The 23595-nt window shown below is 41.7% G+C and overlaps 1 protein-coding gene across 1 annotated transcript in view; it reads left to right on the forward strand.

The window, feature by feature from the left end:
• Window positions 1–1705: 1705 nt before the first annotated feature.
• The window catches only part of TCERG1L (transcription elongation regulator 1 like), a 255087-nt gene continuing 233197 nt past the window's right edge, over window positions 1706–23595 (forward strand). Inside the window, exons 1-3 of the mRNA XM_074999747.1 lie at window positions 1706–2005; window positions 4071–4217; window positions 5147–5327. Of these exons, the coding sequence (XP_074855848.1) occupies window positions 1706–2005; window positions 4071–4217; window positions 5147–5327 (628 nt within the window). The remainder of the gene's footprint in view (window positions 2006–4070; window positions 4218–5146; window positions 5328–23595) is intronic.

Genomic DNA, 23595 nt, shown 5'->3' on the forward strand with positions numbered 1-23595 from the left:
ATTGTTCTTGATGCTATACAAACATAGTAAGAAAGTCCTTGTCTCAAAAGGTTAATTATCTAAATAAAGGATAGACGGGAAAATGAATAGAGAAGTGAAATGGCAGGTCAGTGGCAGAGCCACGAGTAAAACTGAGGAATCCTGAGCCATCATCCAACGTCTTAGCCCCTGCACCCACTGCCTCCATCAGTGGCTGTGGATAGTATTATCAGCCAATGGCAGTGCTTAAAAAAAGCTTCAGTGACTTTTAGCACAGTTCAATCCCACAGAAATTTACACTTGCCTAGAAAATTTTTAGCAGGTGTGTTAAATGAGAAAATCCCTGCATCACAGCTAGACTGCTTAGCTAGCTGGAAATTGTCCATTGTATGTGGAAGGTTTTGTTTTGTTTTTGTCTGTTTTGTTGGGAAAATGCTGTTTCATCAAATCATTTATGGAAATTTGGCAATTATTGAAATTTAATTTTGACCTTTTTTGGATCTTTTCAACCTTTCCAGCATGGAATTGTTCAAATTCTGAAATGCCTTAGGTCAAATCTTCTTAAATATTATTTAATATCACACTTAAAAATAAAAAGTCAGGAGACAGTCTTTTCAATTTTGGTGAAGCAAAACGCGGCCTTTGCTACCTGGAACAATTTATCTCAGCCCAGCACCGCCTTTCCCCCCCGGGAAGTTTTGAACTTGTGTAGTGGTTTTTAGTTTTGTTTTGGTTTAGTTTTTCTTTCCCTGCAGTAAATGAAACGACTTTGAAACGGGGCTAGTTCTGGGAGAGGCAGAGTCTGCCTTTCCCCCCTGCTTTACTTATAACCCCTTTCCTGAGGTGCCAATCGGGCGGTGCGCTTCTGGGGCGCACGGTGGAAAGTCCCTTTGCTCCCTGCGTAGGGAGCGTTTTTACTGGGGGCAGCTCCCCTGTGTGCGCCCTGCGCCTTAGCGGGCGAGAGCGGACGGGTTCCCCCAGGCGATGTGCTAGGAGCAAGGGGCTCACTCCGCTGCTGTCCTCTCTGGGGAGCGGGCAGGGGCAAGGCCTGAATGCAGAGGGGCCCCTGCCGGCACCCTCACTGGGTTAGCAGTGGGGTTGGGGGGAGCGGGAGGACCCTTCTGTTTAGTCGGGGCTGCCCAAGCCGGAGGAGCGGCCTTTCAGTTCTCCAGCCAGCTCTTTTACAGGGGCGGGGAGCGGGTCTCCCTTTCCCGCCTCCCCGCTTCTTAGTCCAGCTCCCCTCCTCTGCACATCTCCCCCTTTGCGTCTATCTTCCCCTGCCCCCTCGCTCCCCCGCCCTCAGCTACCTCCTGCCCCCACTCCCCCCACCGCGGCTGCCCCTGCCCCCTTGCTCCCCCGCCCTCAGTTACCCCCTGCCCCCTCGCTGCCCCGCCCGCGGACGGGTGCCGGCGGCCCGCAGAGGGGGCGGAAGTTGGAGGGGCTGTTGCCCCACAGCTGCCCCCTTTCCCCCGGCGGTGCATCCGCAGCAGGGGCAGGGGGTGGAGCCGGGCGGGGGGCGGAGCCTGGCCGCGGCAGCCCCGCCGCATGGAGCGGAGTTGCGCTTGGTTCCCAGGCTGCTGCCGCCGCCGCTCCAGCCGCCAGAGCGAGCGGGGACACGGATGGGCATCGCCCCCTCGGCGGAGCGGTCCCAGCCCCGCTGCTGCCTGCCCCTGCGCGGCCCGGAGGCCAGCTCAGCGCGCCGAGGGCCGCCCCCGTGCCATGTAGAATGCTCCCGGGGCCGAGAGCCAAGCGGCAGCCGCCTCTCCTCTGGCAGATGAGCGCGGAGCCCCCAGCGCCTCCCTGGCTTTGGATGGTCCCGAGCGCGGCTGGGCTCCTCAGGCTCGGGGGTGCTGGGCTGGTGCCCCCTCCGCTCCTGCTCTCCTCGCCGCAGCCTCCCCACCCGGCTCCCCCGCTGCAGGGGCTGCCCGCCTGGCCAGTGCCCTGCGAGCCTCTCCTGCCGCTGTCGGTGCCCTCCGCCCCCGAGCAGCGCCCCGCCGGGCACCACTCTCCCTTCCTCCACGGGCAGGTAATGAGCGCGGGTCTCCTCCCTCGGGCCCTTTCCCCACCCTGGGGCTCCCGGGGTGCTGCCGGGAGAGCGCAGCCGGCTTGATCCGCCGGAGTTGGCGCGTGGCCTTTCCAGGGTCAGTGAAAGCCGCGCCGGCGGCGGGGGAGAGGGAGAGACGCGGCAGAGACCGGCTGGGCATAAAGCCCGGGGGACAACTTGCGCCCGGCGGTCGCTGTTCAGCGCGCCGTGGTGCTGAAGTTACCCCGCAGCGCCCGGCTGGCCCGGAGCCCCGCCGTTTCTGCGCATCCCTTGGTAACTGCCCCGTCCGCTCCAGACTTCAAAGGCGGGGAGAGACCGCATACACTGGGAATCGGAGTTTCGTTCTGATGCTGGTTGTGGCTCGTCCTACGTAAGCCACAACGCGCGTGTGTTTCTGCAGACTTCTGTCCGCGATCCCTCCCGTAAGACTCCAAGGGGCTAAGAGTTGATACACTGGAAGTGTCTGGGCCGTGCAGCTAGGAAACGGGGTAACGCAGTTTGGGAGAGTTAAACTGTAAAGAGCTGAGGGTCAAGAGAGCAGAGGTTGTGTTGAATGGATCCACTGCAAAGAGGACCCCAATACCGGGCTGAGCAGTGGACTGAAGGCTGTCTTTGGTCAGCTACAGTGTGTTCGTTCTAGGAAGAGCTGTTTGTTTTCTGTAGAAAATCATCTGGGTTTATATTTGCTGCAAAAGAGCAGGCTAGAAACAGATGAAGATAATGGGTGTCTTTCCCTCAGCCAAGTATACGAAGCCTGTCTCTCCTTGTCTGAACAAAGTTGTCTTGTCATTTTTAACATTGGCCTTCTAAAATACATTAGACATTGTTCACCTCAACAATCCTATGTTTATAAATATTGTGAATAACCCATAATACCTTTTCAATATGTATAAAAGCACAACTGGATTTTGTTGCAACATTTTCATATTGTTGTGTCAGGATGCTGCCACTAGAGGTATTTGATGTCTAGGAACCAGATTTCTTCCCCTAAATGTTTAAAAGCCCACACGATTTTTCAAAAATAAAAGAAGGGGTTGGGCGACAGCTCATGAATTGGATCATTAAAGCTTGACTTGTTCACCCGTTAGCCCTCTGATCTTTCCCCATTTGCTATGGGAAAAATAGGCTAATAATGAAGCAGGCTGGACATTAAATTCAGCTTCTCATGTATTGTGTGTGTATGTGTACACATACATACACTCCAGCACACGTACACTCATGTGTTTTCAATCTTATTACATTAAATTGTACATCTCAGTGATTCTTCCGATAAAGGACCAATTTCTTGTCGGTAGTGTAAGGCCACTTAAAAATAACTGTTGCTGGTCAGCTTTAATATTCATCTTAAGTTTGTAACATATGTATTAGATACTAAGAGCTGTGTTAATTTGACAGGAATTTAGTACTTCTGTTGTACTTTAATGTTGTTTACATAAAACTTTGAGCTCCATAACCTTTGATTATTTTCATTCAGAGATTCTCAGTGAAACATTTTAGATATGAATGTCTGTTGGAACTTAGTGGTTTGGATATAGGCTGAGCAGAAGGAAAAGCTACATGCTCCTGTGTTAAATAAAAGAATAGCATCAATTATTTTGAAATGGGAGTAACTTTGATTTAAACGAAGAAATATTTCTGTAATGTCAAACTATTTGTCCAAAGAATTCTAGAGTCAGAAACTCACACATTCTACCTTGCCTTTGTGTTTTTCCAGCACCTCTCAAGACAGAAACAAACATAATCTTGTATGCTGATGTTTTCCATTTATATCTGATTTTTTCCCTGTTCATTGATGTAATAATATTGACTTGGCACCTCTAATTCTGATCCTTCTAGTTGTAGATTTCTATACTAATTTGGAGTGGCACACAATACGTATAAGTGACTGATACAATAAATGCTTTTTAAAACCCCCAATGATAAGTCTAGAGAGATCAATAAATTAAATTTGCTCAAATTTCAGTTTCTGAATATGAACACACATTGTTTGATTTATTATAAAATATTTTTTCAGTAATTGAATTTTTAATTTATTTTCTTTTTTAAGTGGCTGTTTGGAGCTCATTCTCCAGTTATTGGATTTTCACCTTCTTCTAGTGTGGAATTTGTTCCTATTTTCCCACATGTATACACATCTACTATTCCACCTCACACCAGAAAAAGATGGAGAGATAAAAGACTACCTAACTGCAAGGTAACTATGAATTTACTTGAGACATTTTATATAAAGATCTTATCATAACAATTGGAAAACACTGAGTTATGTAAACTGCAAAGACATGCAGAAGGTCAGCAGTCTATGCTGAGCAAAAATCCTGTAGAAGAATGAATGCTATAAAAAGTTGATCAATAAATAGGCTACTTATGAAGGTATAAATCAGCAATTCTCTCAAAGAGTGAAAGGGATTAAAATAGCTTTACTATCTGTTCTACATAAAGAAAGGAAAAAATATGCTCGTACTACAAAAATATGTGGTTTTGATGTCTTTTCCATATTTTGGCTATTTGCAATATCTGGCTAGTAACTGCATGTTTTATATGTATATTTGTTAGCAGTGGGCCCAACAGCTGGAATTCCGGCATAGCTGAAGTCAAGGGGAGTTTTGCCATCAACTTCAGTGGGGCCAAGATGTCATGCAGTATTTGCAGCCTCAGGCTTTCATCATGCAGATAGCTAGGCATGTGTGCAAATTTAAGCATATGAAAAACTTGCAGGATGGTCTTGTCTTTCTCCACCTCTTCCATCCTTCAGCCCTCGCTGGAAAAAACCTTAGAATGCCAAATATTGTAGATGCATTTGCTCTGCCCATAGTTGTCTCTGGTGTAGGGTTGTTTTCTGGGGTAGTCCTTGTTCTTTCATATGGCAGGGTTTGGGGATTTTTGGTAGTCCCTAAATAGGATAATCCCTTTATAAGATTGTTAGATAACCATACCCTCTAAATAGTTAGGAAGCATAAATCAATCTGGTCTTATAAAACTGTTCGTGATTTAAGATATAATCTATGCCATGAAAGTGTTATATATAGCTGTAAGAACTTGAATTAAAGACACAAAAACCAGAACAACAATAAACAATGAAAGTATATTGTCTTCAACAACATCTTTTATATTTATCCTTGGCAGATATATTTAAATAATGCATTTGCTCTGGATTCAACATGGATCCATCCTGAGGAATCAAGAATTTTCCCAGAACATGAGAAGCCTCTTTTCATGACAAATCAAGTAGCTATGGCTATATCTAGGCCAGCTACTGCCTCAAGGCCTCTTCCCACAGTGGTGTTCACACCTCAGCCTATAACAGGTTAGTAATAAATAATTGTGAACACTTTCTTCCATGCTCCATTTTCATCCTATTGATCTTGTTTTTACTTTAGGAAGTGGCTTCAGTTCTACATCTGTTTCTCAGGTGAAAATCCCATTTGGGTTGTAACCTTGATAACAAGGCCCAGACCAAGAACATTTCATCTTCATGTAAATTTTAAAAAATAACATAGATAGAAAAAGTGTTAACTTATACAAATATAGAATCTAGTTTCCTCAGCAACCTGCAATCCTACTCCATTGACCTGGGGTGTATCCAGCCCAATAATGATGTGGTTTACCCTTAAACACACTGAAGAGTTTGCTGACATAATATTTAATGAGTAATTTTAACATCAGTTGCTTATTTTTAGAATTTGATATTGTCTCTGTATAGACAGTTATTAATAGGAAACACTGACTGCGCCATTAGTTAAAACTAACTTATTCAAGAAAATATGCATTAAATAAATTATGTTAATCTACATAAATAAGTTATGTTGCAGCTGCCTATGGTATAATAATCGATTGCTATGTTTCATACATGGGAAAGGCCAGAAAATGTATTGCTGTGAAGATGGGTGTGACCCTTCAATAGTATTTTGTTGCACTGATCTAACATACTAGTTGCCCCGTAGAAAACATTAATGAGCAAATCATTGGAATAAAGATAATTGAAGAACAGTGTTGATACTCCAAGAAAAAACAAAGTACATTTTATAACAACTGTCTGCCTTACTGCAATCAAAGCTAATTCCATTTTAAATAATGTCAGAAACATAGCTGACCCAGCTTTCATTATTATGGAAGTGTTCTTATTCTGAAACTGAATTGTAGATATTTTATTTTCCTTCTTGTATTTTCTCAAATTTGTACATCATGTAATATAGCAACATTCTTTTAGATAATTCAGGGATTCATTATGAGGGGAAAAATTCATTTTCTATCTGTCGGCCAGACTTATTTATTTTAATTATCAATTAAACTTGTTCAGCATTTTGGAAGTAATTGGAACAATTCAAATAATTTCTGTGTTTCAGTGGGTTTAAAAATACTTTACAATAAACTGCTTTCTGTTCCTCACACTGTTAATATTTGATCAACTTTAACGCTGTTCAGCTTTCCCTAATGGATGATAGGGACAATAAAAAAGTATACTGATGGTCAAAACAATGATAATGCTTATGCATCTCTACCTTAATGCCTTTTGTGTAATTTGTGTCCCCAAAATATATGCATTGTTTGAAGTTTTGACCTGTGGCCAGATGCCATGTTAATGGATGCTTTTATAAATGCCTGAGGGAGTATATGTGGAAATAAAATATTGGTTTCTACATGCATTGGTGGTCTAGAAACCAGTAGCACTGATTTTTTTCTTTGACTTCTGCCTATAAATATCTACCATTAGGAATATACAAAGAGAGTTTTGTGCTAACTTAGGTAAAAGTAACATTGAACTCATATCAACGTAATTAAATATTAACTGCTGAAATTAGTCTGCTCCAGTTCACATTGAAATCTATACATGTGACTTTGAGAAGATCTAAGTGAATTAGGTGTTTAATTCCCATTGATCTTCTATGATAGTTAGCTAACAAACAAGCATTTGAAATTCCCACCCATTAAGAAATACCACTTCCTGTTAGCCGGTGGCCGGGTAATGTGGGGTGAGGTACCAGCTATGCCCTTGTTACCATACAAGTCTTTAACTGCTACAGCGCAGGGCTCCTTTGCAGTAGGCAGCCTGGGCCAGGCTGACGGATGCCCCATGGTCCTAAACACCTGAGTCTTTTACTGCTAGAGCAAGGAGTTCCTGTGCAGCGGGCAGCCAAAATTGGCTGACGGGTGCCCCAATGGTAGCACTAAGAGCCTTTCCACACCTGAGACTTCAACTGCTAGGACGCACTGTCCCATTGCAGCGGGCAGCCAGGATTGGCTGATGGGTGCCCCAGGAGTCTGCCCCGTGGAGGCGGCACGACTCTACGCTAGGCTCTTAGCACTCTCACCTATGGCCAGGCTGTGGTAACCAAACGGTAAAAGTTCTTTTGATTGTGCCGGCTGTGTTGCAGTGACAAAGAGTAACAGCAGTCAGGCTTAGATCTTAACTAGTTACAAGTTTATTAAGCTACAGTTATAAGTGTGCAGTTACAAAAGGCTATTGTCTACTTCTTATATGCTAGCAGAGTACAGGTGTTAACAGGTTACGTTACAATCCAATACAACAACATCTTAATACAACGACATCTGTCTATAGAGCTCTAATTCTTTAACTGTGTACACCAAAAGGAGCCCTTAATGTGGGTACATCTTACCCTCCTTGCGTCTCTTGATACCAGCCTAGCCAAGCCAGGATCTGTCACTCAATTCTGCGGAAAGACAAATACGAGGTTGGGCGTCCCCAGTTGCGGACCTCGGGAGGCAATCACCTGACCCGACCAGCAGGTAGTTAGTGGGAATGCACTCAGAGTCAGAGTGCTGCTGGGCCCATCTTTATACCCCTTGGGTCACGTGTTCTCTTTCTTATCTATGGTGTCAGATTGTACTGGTCTGTCTTTTGTGATGCCAGTTTTTACAAGGGCAATTCTTACTTAATTTGCACTTGTAAGACAGGAGATAAAGAATTTGGGAGTACAGGACATTCTTTTACAAGGGTGGAGATTTCTCTTCTGAGATAACTGTGTGGGTGCATCACTCCATTAATGCCAGCCACGGGCAGTTCTCTGAGGCCCTTCATTAACAGTTAGCCTGCTAGCCCTCTATCTGTGTTTTCAGTTCCTCAGGGTCACGATGAGCCAGCACATCTGGGCCCCTTAGGAAGGCATCAAAGACTGTGCTGTTTAACTGCTGTTCAGTGCCCTGTGTGCTCTGAGGCACCTTAGAGGTGAGGCAAAAGCTGGTCTGTAGTGGGGAGATTTTGTCTGGCTACACTTCCCCACCCAGACCCTCTGTATCCTTAGGAAGTTTGTTTCCGTGCTTGGGGACTGGAAGTGCTATGTTTGCATTCCTTGGAGTCTCTTTATAATTCTTATATCAGAAGTGGATTGAGGCCATCTATATCCAGATCCCCCAGGGTCCTGGACCATCAACTGGAGGCCGGCACCATCTATTCTAATTTGCATGAGGAACTTTTCCTGAAAAAGAACCACAGGACTGCTCCTACAATTAGCATTCAACTGCACATAATGTCAGTTCTCAACTTCAGTAAACCAGTATGGCTCCAGTGACTCCACTTTCACTGTTCTTGTACTGATGCATGCCTAGCAGATATCCTCAGTTCAAGCTGGTCTTCTCCAGTAGAAGTTCACTCCTTTCACTTAGTTGTGCTTTCTTCTTAGCTCTACATTTCCTTCCTCAGTGAATCCAAAGATGACAGCAAATGCAGGGATTGGAGTTTCTGCACAGTCCCCTTCCTGTATTCCACCATACCATGTTCTTTCCCTGTCACAACATGCATCTCTACCTCCACCAAGTTATTATTAGGTCTTTTATGTAGTGATTGTTCCCTTTTCCCTTCATTTCCTTTTTCTTTACTCCCTCATTCTTGTTAATTTTCCTATTCCTCACATTTTCTGCCTTCAATTAAAAATAGAAAATAAAGAAAGTTGTGCCGGTTCTTCATTATATTCATTTCCTTTTATGTCTGTCTTTTCCTTGACCCTTCATCTGTTTTGTGTCTTTAAAGCTTCTAGCAAATACGTTTTCATTGAGATGAAATTTGTACAGCATCCATCACAGTGGGCTTCAATTTTGTTAAGGTCTATGAATGTCACTATAATAGAAACAATAGATGTTGGTCACTGTAGAAATCAATAGTATTTTGCTGAAGCAACAAATATTTCCTAATCTTTTCTGGGCTGAACTCCTGGAGCATGCGCACAGCAAAGAGGTTGGAGGAGGGGTAGCGAGGGGAATGGAAAGGCTATGGGTAATATGGACACTTAGAACCTGCTGCAAAGGGACACTTAATATCCAAATATTTTCCTCAGAAAGACTATTCTGTATAATCTCTCTAGCTGTGGTGCATAGCAGAGACTTTTATATACTAGGATAGCTTCAATATCGGGACAGCAAATAGTGTTTTCAACAAAGAAATGCATGTTTGCCCTCTTCAGTTGCAGCAAGTGTTAAAAATCTTGAGCTATGAAATGAAAATGAAATTGCACGTAAGTCTAGTGTTGCTTAAGCCACCTTACTCTGTAATGCTTTGCCTGTCATAAGGGGTGAGCCTTTATTGCATTGCAAATTCTAACTTTTCAGATTACTTGACATAGAACTATAAAAAGAAATTAAAGTGGGAATACACACCACTTGGAATCAGATGCTTCAATTGCAAATTGTGGAAGATGCTGGCCCTAGATCAGAATGGTTTTCTTGGTACAAAAAAAAAAAAGATAGTAGAATCTTGTCTAGTCAAACTCATACATTGGATCCATCCCTGCAGTCAGTGTCATTAGTAACAATATAATTGTTTCTTCTGTTCATTGCTCATTTTAGGATGTAAAAAAGAAAATTCACTATGACTAGTCTTGTAGAATTTGTTTTTTGTTTTATAATTTCAATGGATAAAAGAGAATTTTAAATTGAGTTTTTATTTTTAAATTTTTCACAGTTAGAAATTTGGGAGTGTTGGTCAGGCGAAAGGAGGTCAGATACTTATTTGCTGACAAAAACATTGGTATTTGAAAGATGTAGTTTTATAACCATGAAGACATATTGTCAACAACACATATGAATATGTACAAAGTAAATAGCAATAAATCAAGCTAGTAAGCTTTCAAGTAGTACTTTTCTTTCTTTGTCTGTAAATTTTTATTATTGATAAAGTGTTTTTTTCAACTAATCTGTGTGTGTACAGTGCAATAGACTTTTACTGGTAAAAATTTAATCTTTTCTAGCCTAATTATGAACTGTTACAGGTTGGTAAATGCTAATGTGCATTATTTAGTACTAACACACACAATCTGGCATTTGCGAATACTATGTATTAGAAGGCAAGTGAAAGTTTTTTAGGAAAAAGTAATCAGTTTTTCTTCCCTGGCAGATAAAATTTGATTACAAAACATTGAATTTAAGCACTTACAATTGTATTTGTCTTTATATAATTTTTGTATTGACACATTATTTTCTCATCCAGAAATAATTGTTAGTTTGTTTGTTTAATTTATGCCAGACAAAGCAATATCTTGTATTTTATACTAGGGATGTAACATCTACATCCTTTTGCGAGGAAGATTACTTATATTTTTCTCTACTACATTGTGCAGTATACCGTAGGGAATAAAGTCATAGTTGGTTTGTTATGAGTTGGATCACTTTGGTTTTCCTTATATTGCTATCTTTTCCCTGCTTATGGGAAAAGGACAAGCCCAAGGATGTATGAATAATGGAAATCTTTCCAGGATTCTTGAATTAGCTGTCTAATCTGTTCATGGTCTTCATAACTAGTTCCTTCTGTTGAATTTAATTAGTTTGAATTGTTTATAATTTTTGTGATTTTTTGAGGGGATGTAAGAAAAAGTATACCCTATGTTTCACATTATTACTATTTAAACTCTTGCAGATGTTTTAGTGTTTCAAAATGTATGGTTACGGTATGTTGGCAGATTTGCTTCTCAATCACTGTTTTTCAGGAAATGTTCCTTTTTGAAGAAGTAATATACTTTTTTAATAATGTTCAAAAAGGTTTTCCATCGAAATCTTGTAGAACAAGCCTTTCATGTAGCATTCTGTGAAGGTGAGATGAAGAGCTATGAATAGAAATGTATCTTCATTGTATTAAGAAATACAGTTGCTGTTACTTAAATTGAAGCAATATATTCCATTTTATGAAGCACCCCCAAATACTTGACTGCTGATTACAATCGGTATAGGCAAATGTACAAGTAAACTCAAATAGATAGTGAATCTACCATGCAGATAGCCAATAGGTTTATTAGAGCTGGAGTGTGGAATAAAAAGACTGAGCTTCTAGGGAACTGGGAGGGCCTGTGTTTCTTTTATTTGTGCAATATCTGGAAGGAGGGGTCCTGATCACTATGCGTGCACTGTTAATGAGGATGATAATAATAACAATAGAATATGACTGTGGTATAGGACTCCGAATTTTTGCTTAGAGATTGAAGAAAAGCATATTCAAGAGGGAGGGACAAAGTGCTAGAAGAATGTATTGTTACACTGATGAAAATGTGTACACATGAGCCTTTGTGTGTTGTGATGGAGGGACATCTAAGATGGGCAATCTGTAAGCCAAGGGAATGCCACTGAGTGTTTTAGGTGAAGCAAAATGACACTTTTACTAGATAAATGCAAAGAAAGAAGTTGCTTCATTTTGGAAAAATGATGACTTAAATATTTGAGGGAGAGGGATGCCATAGTAGATGGAATGATAGTAGTTATGGTGGTAGAAGAGGGCATCATGAATATATGTCCTGGTACAGAATCAGTTGAGATTGTGGAGTGGAACTTTAACAAGGATATAACCTCTTTTCACCATTACAAGGAGAGAAAAGGGTCATAAATCTACCCAGAATCCCAGAGTGCTCTGTTCCTTCTTAATATGTGCAAAATGGATGTAGTCCTTTGGAGAGAGACCTGTAAGTCTCCCTCTAAAGTGTATAGTGCCATCACCTCCTCAGTCTTCTCCAACCTCTTTTAGCCTGTTAAGAGAGAATACAAACACAATGCCACTAGGTGTCAACATGTTGGGCTGTTCTTAAGTAACTAAACAAACACTCAGCTCGGATCTCTTGTAATCTGTGCTACCCTGACATGTGGAAGGGCTTCAAATGAGTTGTTGGATAAATTGTTAGAGGATGTCTCAGTCCATCCATCCAACTAGAGTGGAGTAAAATTCGGACACTTCCACATCTGTTTAGTCATAAAACATTTTGGCAGTCTCTAGAAATTTTTGTTTTGGATCATAAAAACTCATTCTGATATTAAACTACATTTCCCAATTGCCTAATGTGAGTTTAGTTCTGCTCCCCATTCTCTCAAACAGGCCAGGCTTCTCGGCCAGACTAGATCTCCTATAATGTATGTAATCATAAGGCTAAGGCTGCTATAATGCACCATACAGAAGAAATACTTAATAGGAGATGTCCTCCTTCAAAGAACATGGCCCATCAGAGAAAATAGAGGCCAAAACTTGAATTCCTAAAATGCAATGTGACTATAGTTTAATACGCTTAAAACTAACATGAGATTGAATATTTGTGATAATTTCAAAAATTGAAATGTTTTGATTTTGGCTGAACCCATGTGAAATAAAATTTCATTTAATTTTAATGGAAAATTTGTTTTATCAAAATTGAAATACTCCCACAGAAAATGTGTTGTGTAGAAATTATATTTTCATTTGCAAAATCAATCCAAGGGATAATTCCTGACCAGCTCTCCCATTAATATGTGGTGGTTTAAAGAAACAGATTTTCTTCTTATGGTTCCTTGAAAGGAAATATCAGAAGGGATGGCCTTTTCTGTGTTTTGTAAAGTGTACAGAAGACTTTAAAATCTTTAGATGGTTCATGTTAATAACATATGTTATTTCCAGACCCTCCCATAATAAGATCACTGTTATTTCTATTTTAAGACTGTCTTTTGTAGGTTATAATCTTGCTGACTCTTTGAATAATTTCACTGATATATTTCAGCTGTTTTCACAAACAACAATAGGGAAAAATACACTAACTCTTTTGGACATGTTAAATTCTTGTGACCTTTTTTTTTTTTGAAAAGTTCTAGCACTTCCATGTGTTAGGCGAGGGACTTTACATTTGACAAAGAAGTGTCCTTTTTTCAGGGTTATGCTGCCTGCTCTCCTTGTAAAATCTGTCTAAATTTGGCTAAGTTACAGGATTTTGAAAAATTGCAGTTCATATATTAAGTGCAGACGTTTCTGATTTTTACCTGATAAATTTCCCAGATATTTGATCTCAAATGAGCATGTTCCAGCCTTTCAGTTGCTGTTGTAGGCCAGGCTGCAGTCAGGTCTGAGTAGCTAAACAGACAACAGTGAACCTCTCTGATTTTTGCTGTCCAGTGCTAGCAACAGACTTCACCAGGCTCTGGGAAATGTGTATGGGGGAACTCAGCTTTGGGCTCCCTGGAAGAGGCAAGACCTTGTGTGGAATGGGCAGGGCTAGAAGCTGGCCTCTCCCAGCTAGCCCTTAATGCTGCCAGAGGCTCAGCAGTGATTTAAAGGGCGTGGGTCTCCAGCCTCTGCCATTGCTGCAATGGTGGCAGTGGAAGCTCAGAGCTCTGTGCTGTTTTAAATTGATGGGTCCTGGGGTGGCATTAAGGGCCCCTTTGCCCTCCCCTCACTGGCAGCCCTGGCACAATGCATGACCCTGCTGGGACCAGGCAATATGGAGGAAATGGCCTGTTTCATAGGATGGCAACAGCCAGATGTTCAAGGGGAGGGGAGAAGAGAATAGAAATGAACAAAGAGCATATCATAATCCAGACAAGAAGATTATGAATACGAGGGGAGTAGTACTGGCTGGCCAAGGAGACTTCAATAAGGACCAGATCCTGGGTGTTGAGTGGTGTATGAGAGACAGGGACTGGTTGGGCAATGAGGCTGAAACTGGGAGCTGGAGAGGAAAAAAGAGAGTGTATTAGGACATGGTAGGTGGAGGGAGATGATAATTAGATGAGGACCCATGGCAGTGGGGAGAGACTGCAACTGCCTGTGCAAGGAGACTGGGACTGATGGGAAAGGAAGAAGAGATTTAACTAGGAGTCCAGAGGTCTGAAGGTGGGACTTGCTGTGAAGAAGACTGGACCTGGTAGGATAAGAAACCTGATAAATGTAATTGGGACTACCTAAGTGAGGAGGGTGGTACTGGGAAAAGCAGACAGGGATGAACAAGAGACAGGAGTGGGACAGGGACAAGATGATGGGAAGAGGACATAAGCAGTCATGCGAGGGGTGTGGGAGAGAGTTGAAATGAATGGAAGTCCACTACCATTCCAGAGCCTGTAATGAAGTCCGTAATTCATAAGTCTCACCATTCCTCTTCTATCAGAGAATATCTGTTAAACCCACAAAAAAGTGACCCACACCTCTCTAATAATAATATAAGAATGGCCATTCAGGGTCAAACCAAGATCTATCTATTTTAGTAATCTGTCTTCTGGCAGTGGCCACTGCCAGGTGCTTCAGGCGGAATTTACAAAGCAGAAAATCTTCAGAGCAGCGATTTTTCCCAGTTGTCTTTCTCAGCTTCTTGCAAAAATGAGGCAATTGACACCATCTCTGCTGAAGCTAGCTGATAGCCACTGATGGACCTACCCTTCATCAACTTATCTAGTACTTTTTGTATAGTCTTGGCTTTCCCTACACCCTCTGGCAAGGAGTTCCACAAATTGAGCGTATGTTTTTTGCTGATGCACAAAGAGGCTGGCAATCTCCTACTGTTATCAGTTACCATTAGCTCAGGTGACAGAGGTCGGTATGGTGGACCTAAAGTTTTCCGTTCTGCTGGTGACCCGTATGATTACACATGATGGAACTGGTATATTCAGTGGGGGTTTGTTATAAAGCCCAAGAAATTACAGGCACAAAAATATGTTAAAATAATATTAAAGTTGCAAAGCCAAGCACTTTGAATGTCACTTTATATCCATTATGAGACATTTTTTAATTACAAGGTCACATATTATTAAAAACTCAGCACTCTTTGCCTGATTCAGTGAACAGGTTGGACTGGCTCTAAGGATCAATCTGGGCAGTGTATTGAAAGAGGGTGTTTTCTATCAGATCCCTGCTTCATTTGTTGAAAAAGATGGAAAGTAGGTAATTAGTGAGAGGGGATTGCAGGAAAAGAAATGATGAGGGCATAGAATAAGGCATTCTTTAGATCTCTTTCAGTCCCTCTTAAAACTTGTTTTCAGTGTTAGGTTTGGCTTCCTTCACATTCCTCAAGTGTAGAACCCCATGGTTCATCCACTCTGGAACTGGATCTCTGGATGGTAGATGGGAGATTTTGCTATGTATGGTAAGACTATATAGATTTTTTATGGCTTCTCTGTAATGCTTTTATTCTAAAAAATATCTCTGATGCGAGAGAGCTGTGTGGTAACTTGTAATGCTGGTCATAGCCCTTGGAGAGAGAGCAAAGCACTGGTGCTGGCTGTTAGGTATATGGGCTTTCTGGGGTTACCACATTGTATGGTAGGGTGCTGTGTGGCCTTAAAACTTTTGATCAGAAGGCAGTGGGACAAGGGTCCCTGCGCAGATATGGGTGATGGCTGGACCTTGAACCCTGACTGGAGATTCCTGGAGTGGATCACAGAGGTCGTCTCGTGCATTTACTCCTGAAACTGTGCACATATGATCATGTAAATTAAAATTGCTTCATAATGTATACACACAAGAGAGACAAATGAAGGTTGCACAAGTAACCTTAATTCTGGTACTTCCTAACTTTTCAGTGCTTGACTTTTCAACCTTCATACTTGTATCTGACATACAATATACCTAATGCAAGTAGAAACTTCATCCTCTCAGATAATGGTGGTTTTCTTTTTAAATTATATCAATAAATTCATGCAATACAGGTGAGCTTACATTTGTCATCCTTTATAACATTCAGTTCCTGACCACAGTAAAACAGAAATTTGCAGTATTCTCTGATCTGCAATAGCAATTTCATTTTATGCAAGACTGAGATTTTTCCCTTGTTTTGGCATGGTAGCCAGGACATCTGCAGTGTTGTGCTACAAACAGCTGCAGCGGAAGCAACAGCAAAAATGAAAGGAGTTCTTTTATTCTTTGAGACTTCAGAAGATGATCAGGATCACCACCATGTTCAGTCTTTCAACAGTTAATCAACACTATTATATTAAATGAGCTACATGAAGACTGGGTGCTTCGATGTTGTTTACTACAGTAAAATATTTCATTTGTGTGAAAAATCATACAGCAAATGTCACCTTTTGTCCAAGAAGCTCAGCTTCTGTGGAATATCAGTATAAACAGGCCCACTGACTGGGGAGGGGAGGAAAAGGGGGCAGTGGTACCACAGCGACAGTGGCCAGGGTCCCGGGCCCTTTAAATAGTCACCAGAGTGCTGCATTGCACGCACTGCACAGCTCTGAGGGCTGGGGGGGAGGCGATGCAGGGGTGGCTCACGCTGTGCTGCATGCAGTGCTGAGGACTGGATGCATCCTGCCCCATCCCTTCCACCCAAGGCACCACCCCTTCTGGGGCATGGAGCTGCTCGGGGCCCTCCTGGAGCTGTGAGCCCCCCTTGCCCATAAGCCTATTTAGACTTGATCTCACCTTTTTGTCACACTTTATGGAAATCAATCTGTAGGGTTCCCATGTACCTGTGGTTGGCAAAAACACAATGTTCTCTTCAGAAATCACCTAAGGCACTCATTGACACTACATAAAAATGAATAGACATGTTGCATAGGAATTAGGGATGTAAAATCTCATGTATTTAGTTAACCAGTTAAACTTTAACTGGTTCACAGATTAAATGGGGAGCAGTGGCAACTGGTTTGGATGGAGTGCCCGTAGCACATCCTGCATCTTCCATGGATCAGGGCTGCTCTGGCTGAGCTGGAGCATCCTGGGCCAGTGTGGATGAGGGCTTCTTTGGCCAGACTGGAGCATCCCCTGCCCATGGTGGGATGGGAGGCTGCTTCAGCCCCAACTGGATAACCATAACTGGTAAAACTCATCTGATTAGGGCCATTTTTGGATTATTATTCATGTATCTTGAATATTACAAGAAAAGGCAGAAAGGAAATAGTCACCAGAGTGCTACATTGAAATAAAACAGGAAGTAATTATGCATCTTTCCTTGCATTTTTAAAGATCAGAATACGTATGATGTAAGTGCAGGATGCTTTACTCTGTCCTCCTCCCTCCTACAGAAAAGTTTTTATATTAATTTGGGACAATATTCCGGAACAGCTTATCAGTTGGGAAATACTCATTCTTAACACTTTGAGGGTCAGTTAGACAATGGATTTGTACTGTAAAGGATCACTTTAAGTTAAATATCAATTTACTTAGGGAGCTAAACAGCTTTTTTTCTTTTTGTAAACTTACACAAATTGCTCCATGGGAGAAGATCCGGTGCTCTGGTTTCTTCTGTGCAGTTTCATTAAACTACCTCACCACCTAGAAGGCACAGTTTTAAACAAAACCACAATAACATTATTTAAGATTATCACTACACAAATAGTGACGGTAGTAAGTGCATCAAATGTCCTGTCTTGCTTTCTTGGCACACACAATAACTCCTCTGAATTTTATAAAATCTGGGAAATTACCATGATAAACCTGCAGTTGCATGATGCACCTCTGAGCACACCCACCCCCACAATCTGGTTACTGTCCACAAGGAAATGTTTGTCCCACTGAGGGCAATGTGAGATTGGTCACTGGGTTCTCTTGGTCCAGAATACAGGTTAATGTGATCATGTGGTGTGATGCTTTGGAAACTTGGAAAATTCAAAGCCTGTTGTGTTAGCTTTATGCGTGTTCTATATATCTTTATTGACTGGCTAGTGATTGCATTCCTGGCTCAATGGGTGAAACAAAGGGTGCTACTTGCAGAAACTAAAGTCAATGGGAAAGTTAATGCAAATCCACAATGCTAACGCAGTACAGGTGATAAGTCATTCTTGAAGCTTTTCTTCCTGGTAATAATGGACAGACTGGTTCCACTTGTCTTAACAAGATAGTCACTCACACTTGCTCAGAGCTCTGACGTGAGGCTGTGGCCAAGAAAGAGACAGGTCCTGTGAGCTGTTGTGGAGTATATTAGTCACTACTTAGTAAACTATGTACTTTCTCTGACATGCTTTTTTGTTCTGAAAGTCACAGTTTCAGGGCAACTTCCCCTGTATATAAGGGCCTGATGAAATGCATCCTAGAATCCTCAAGGAGCTGACAGAAGAGGTATCTGAGCCTTCAGCAATCATTTTCGGTAAATCGTGGGAGACGGGAGAGATTCCAGAAGACTGGAAAAGGGCAAAGATAGTACCCATTTATAAAAAGGGGAACAAGAATAACCTGGGAAACTACAGGCCAGTCAGCTTAACTTCTGTGCCAGGAAAGATAATGGAGCAGGTAATTAAAGAAATCATCTGCAAGCATTTGGAAGGTGGTAAGGTGCTAGGGAACAGCCAGCATGGCTTTGTTAAAAACAGATCATGTCAAACCAATCTAATAGCTTTCTTCGATAGAATAATGAATCTTGTGGATAAGGGAGAAGCGGTGGATGTGGTATACCTAGACTTCAGTAAAGCATTTGACACGGTCTCACATAATATACTTATCAATAAACTATGCAAATGCAACTTAGATGGGGCTACTATAAGGTGGGTGAACAACTGGCTGGATAACTGTACCCAGAGAGTAGTTATTAATGGTTTTCAATCCAGCTGGAAACGTATAACTAGTGGGGTTCCGCAGGGGTCTGTTTTAGGACCGGTTCTGTTCAATATCTTCATTAACGATTGAGATATTGACATAGAAAGTACACTTATTAAGTTTGCAGATGATACCAAGCTGGGAGGGGTTGCAACTTCTTTGGAGGATAGGGTCATAATTCAAAAGGATCTGGATAAACTGGAGAAATGGGCTGAGGTAAACAGGATGAAGTTTAATAAGGACAAATGCAAAGTGTTCCACTTACGAAGAAACAATCAGTGTCACACATACAGAATGGGAAAGGACTGCCTACGAATGAGTACAGCAGAAAGGGATCTGGGCGTTATAGTGGACCACAAGCTAAATATGAGTCAACAGTGTGATGCTGTTGCAAAAAAGGCAAACATGATTCTAGGATGCATTAACAGGTGTGTTGTGAACAAGACATGAGAAGTCATTCTCCCGCTCTACTCTGCGCTGGTTAGGCCTCAGCTGGAGTATTGTGTCCAGTTCTGGGCACCACAGTTCAGGAAGTATGTGGAGAAATTGGAGAGTGTCTAGAGGAGAGCAACGAGACTGATCAAAGGTCTCGAGAACATGACCTATGAAGAAAGGCTGAAAGAATTGGGCTTGTTTAGTTTGGAAAAGAGAAGATTGAGGGGGGACGTGATAGCAGTTTTCAGGTATTTAAAAGGGTGTCATAAGGCAGAGGGAGGGAACTTGTTCTTCCTTGCCTCTGAGGATAGAACAAGAGGCAATGGACTGAAATTGCAGCAGGGGAGGTTCAGGTTGGACATTAGGAAAAAGTTCCTAACTGTCAGGGTGATCAAACACTGGAACAAATTGCCAAGGGAGGTGGTAGAATCTCCATCACTGGAGCTATTAAGAAGAGGTTAGATAGATGGCTTTCAGGGATGGTCTAGAAAATGCTTGGTCCTGCCATGAGGGCAGGGGGCTGGACTTGATGGCCTCTCGAGGTCCCTTTCAGTCCTACTCTTCTATGATTCTATGATTCTATGATAAGACTGGCCATACTAAGTCTGATGAATGGTTTGTCTAACTTGGTATCCTGTCTTGTGACCCTGGATAGTGCTAGATACCTCAGAGGGAGTGAAGAAAACAGAATAATTTATTGAAGGATCCATCCCTGTCATCCAATCCTAGCTCCTGTGAATCAGAGGCTTAGGGTTTTCCAGAGCAAAGAGTTGCATCCCTGAACATCTTGGATAATGACCATTTATAAACCTATCCTCCATGAACTTGTATTTTTCATTTTTGAACCCAGTTATACTTTTGGCCTTCACAACATTCCCTGGCAATGAGTTACCTGTTCATTGTGTGAAGTACTTCCATATGTTTGTTTTTAAACTTGTTGGTTATTAATGTCACTGGATGATCCCTGGCCTTGGTAGTTTCCTTCAGTAGACCTTGGAGGACACATACCTGCAGGTTTCTAGCTCCCAACTATCGCCTCTCATTGTTAGAGACTCACATTTCACTCCCTCCTGACTGGAGGTTTTAAGGCAAGCATCTGTACCTTATTTTCTTTCTGAAGGCTATGACCAGTGTGGTTCCTACAATTATAGTTTATCACATAGCTCTTTCTAAGCAATCACATCTATTCTTCAGATTAAAACATTACACAGAAAACATATTCAAATAAAATAAGTTGTTCACTTTTATGTAGCAATGTTTATCAGAAGTCACCTATCAGTATTCTGGGACTGGAGTAGGTCATGTTCTCCTATCCCTTCCCTAAAGGTTGTGATTATACCTTGAACAGAAGTTCCTGTCCATTTGCTGGCTCAGAAGGCAGGGCTTAGTTAGTTTAAACTCAAGCTGTTTATCCAAATACCTTCTTTTGTCTCTGGAGAATCAATTTCCACCTGATGGGACTTTGTTTGTGTTACAGCCTCAGAGAATTTGCCTTATCCTTCCCTACTGTTGTTACTTCCTGTAGGAAGTGTTGCAACTCTGCACCATGAAATCATGTACCATGCCTAGCCCATAATGGCACACAAACTTAAAATAGTTATATCTTCAAAAGATACTTCAAGAAACTCTGTATTTGTAGCACTGAATAAATATTATTCTGCTTTATGAAAGCTGGTTAGTCACTAATTAAACCAGTCATTACCCCTGACAGAATTGGACTGCCTGTGCTCAAATAATCACAGTGAGTTGCAGAAATCAGCAGGCTACATCCAGGGCCAGAAGGAGAGACTCATGCAATCCTCCCCAGTGAAATGTGGTAGCCAGAAACCTTAGTGGAGTGCCCTAAAGGAGGCCACTTATGGTCAGAGGTGCAGTTAGCTCAGGAGGTATCATCATCATATGTTCGAAGTATGTGATATTTTGCAGGTGGGGTTGGCTCTTTTCCATCTACTATATTAGTGTGTGTTGAAGACATTATTTTTTGTGATAGAATCCCCAGACTGATGACACTTTGACCTGAAAGGCCCAAACGCCCTTTCTCATTCCAGTCCATATAATATCTGTGGTGTATGTTTACTCTAATAATACAGTCAATTATTTTATGCAGGCCTCATGATTATAATACTTTTCATTCTGCCCAAGACCTTTGTACTCAAAAATATAAGAATGTGGTGCGCAGGTGTCAGGTGAAAGCAAGGAGTTTTGTCATTGGGTAGCAGACAGTAAGGGCCTTTGACATTCAGGAAGATGAGGGGAATCAGTTTGCCTTCTGACTCCAGGAGTCATTTGGTAGTGGTGGGGAGGATATGTCTCATTTTTTCCCCTCTCCCTTTTAGAAGGGTGACACTAGCTTCAGGTTTTGGACATTTGGGACAGGATTGTATTTCTCACCTCTGGAATCATTGATGGAAACTACTTGTCCTGTTATACTGTACCTCAGGATCAATCACTACATCCAACAATGTCAGAGGACTGTAGCTTGATTTTTCTGCTTAAACAATAAGTAATTGTATAGTTAATAATGTTATCATCAAAAGAGTCTATTTAAGGGTCCAATTATAGCCTATCCTGCACTCCAGCTCAAGGGAGTTGGGGGGATTTTAACATACCACCGTATTCATGCCCACTGCCACAACATACCTTTGTTTTCTGAGCAGAGGGGCAGGGGTGCCACAGGCTCCATGTTGTACAGATGGCCAGGAGTGGATAGGAGTGGGTGGAATGGGTCACCTAGGCTACATCTACACTAGAGTGTTTTGTAGACAAAACTGGGGTTTTGTCACAAAAACTTGTGGAGCATCTACATACAAAATGCATTTTGTTAACAGAAACTGTTGTCAAAAATCTTTTAGGTGCTCCGGGAGGCGCCTTTATTGACAAAACAGATCAAACTAGTGATCTGCTTTTATGTGTAGACAGGTCTGTTGAAAGTAATTTTGTCAGAACATCTCTTCCAACAGTAATTTCTGTAGACAGATGCTTCTAGTGTAGATGTAGCCCTAGAGAGGTGGTACAATCTCCTTCTCCAGAGGTCTTTAAATCCTGGCTTGACAAAGCTCTGGATGGGATGATTTGGTTGGGATTGGTCCTGCTTTCAACAGTGGGTTGGACTTGATGACCTTCTGAGGTCTGTTCCAACCCTGTGATTCTATGAGTCTAAACTTTGACTCTGAGCCCTCAGCATCTCTGGCAGCATAGTTACATAGTTTGACAGGGAGGGAGCTTATGCTATGACAGGTCACAGCTTATTCCCTCCAGGGTTGCTCCAGAGGCTGCACAACAACATGCTACTCCTTTCTGTGGAATAACTCCCGTGTCTGCCCTAAGGCTTCAGTTGGCAAGAATGGGTCAGCTCAGACCTTTCAGAGCTCCTGTTTCAAGCTTCTTATAGATATCAGGCAAACATCAGTGCATCTCTTGAAATTCACATTTTAAAGGTATCTGAACAATCAAAAATGATGTACATAATCCCTTGTTAAATGAAAGGGTAGATTCTGCAGTACAATTACTTAGTAAATTAAAAAAATGAGAAGGATGACATGGCCACATGATGTCATTCTATATGTGGTCAGAGCTCTGAGAGGGGATCAAGCTACTAAACAAACAAGGAAATATATGTTCAATAAATTACTGAAAATTAGTTTTATGAATTAAAGGTATAAATCTGTATCTTTACAAAATGGGTGTATTTTTGCTTCCAAAGGGAATTAAGTTGTATTTAGTTTTATACAGTTTTCATTTGGTATAAATATATTTACAAGGTTTGAAAAATAAATGCTTTAAATTATTTTAAGTATAATTTATACATGAAGATTTACCAGTTTCACAATGTTTTTCACTTTCCTACAAGTTTCAGACTTGCTATTTTCCCCATATTATATTTAACATATGTACAAAATATGTTACAGGGAAAAAATGTAGAAATGTTTTTGAGTTGTAAGATGTATCAACTGTTCTGTAGTTAAAAAAAAAACTATTAACACTACAGCTAATGTTCTATTATCTGGCACCCCAGAGAAGTGGGGGTGCTGGATTATTAAATGTGCTGGATATTGATGTAGAGCCAATGGCTCCACTCCACTAGCCCCATTGCTACCAGCTGGGTAACCGGCTCCCTGGCAGCCAGTCCCAGCCAGTTAGGTGGCTTGCAGCACATGGGTTAACACAATGTGCCAGTTACCCAGGTGCCAGATAACCGAGCTTTTCATTAGGGAGGAATTGAATGTAGACAGACACACATGCATTGAAACACTGTTCTATACGTATTAGACTGTAGTCTTTTGACAATGTGGTGCAGTAGGAAGGACTGCAGGGTTAAAATCTGACTCATTTCTCATCAAAGCAAAGAAGATGTCATTTTAATAAGAGAAGATAGTCTTTGTGAGGCACTTAATTATAATAAAAAAGATTATGAGTGGGAATCTGCAACACAAATTAA

This window comes from Carettochelys insculpta, chromosome 7 (genome assembly GCF_033958435.1).
Source record: "Carettochelys insculpta isolate YL-2023 chromosome 7, ASM3395843v1, whole genome shotgun sequence".
NCBI lineage: Eukaryota > Metazoa > Chordata > Testudines > Carettochelyidae > Carettochelys > Carettochelys insculpta.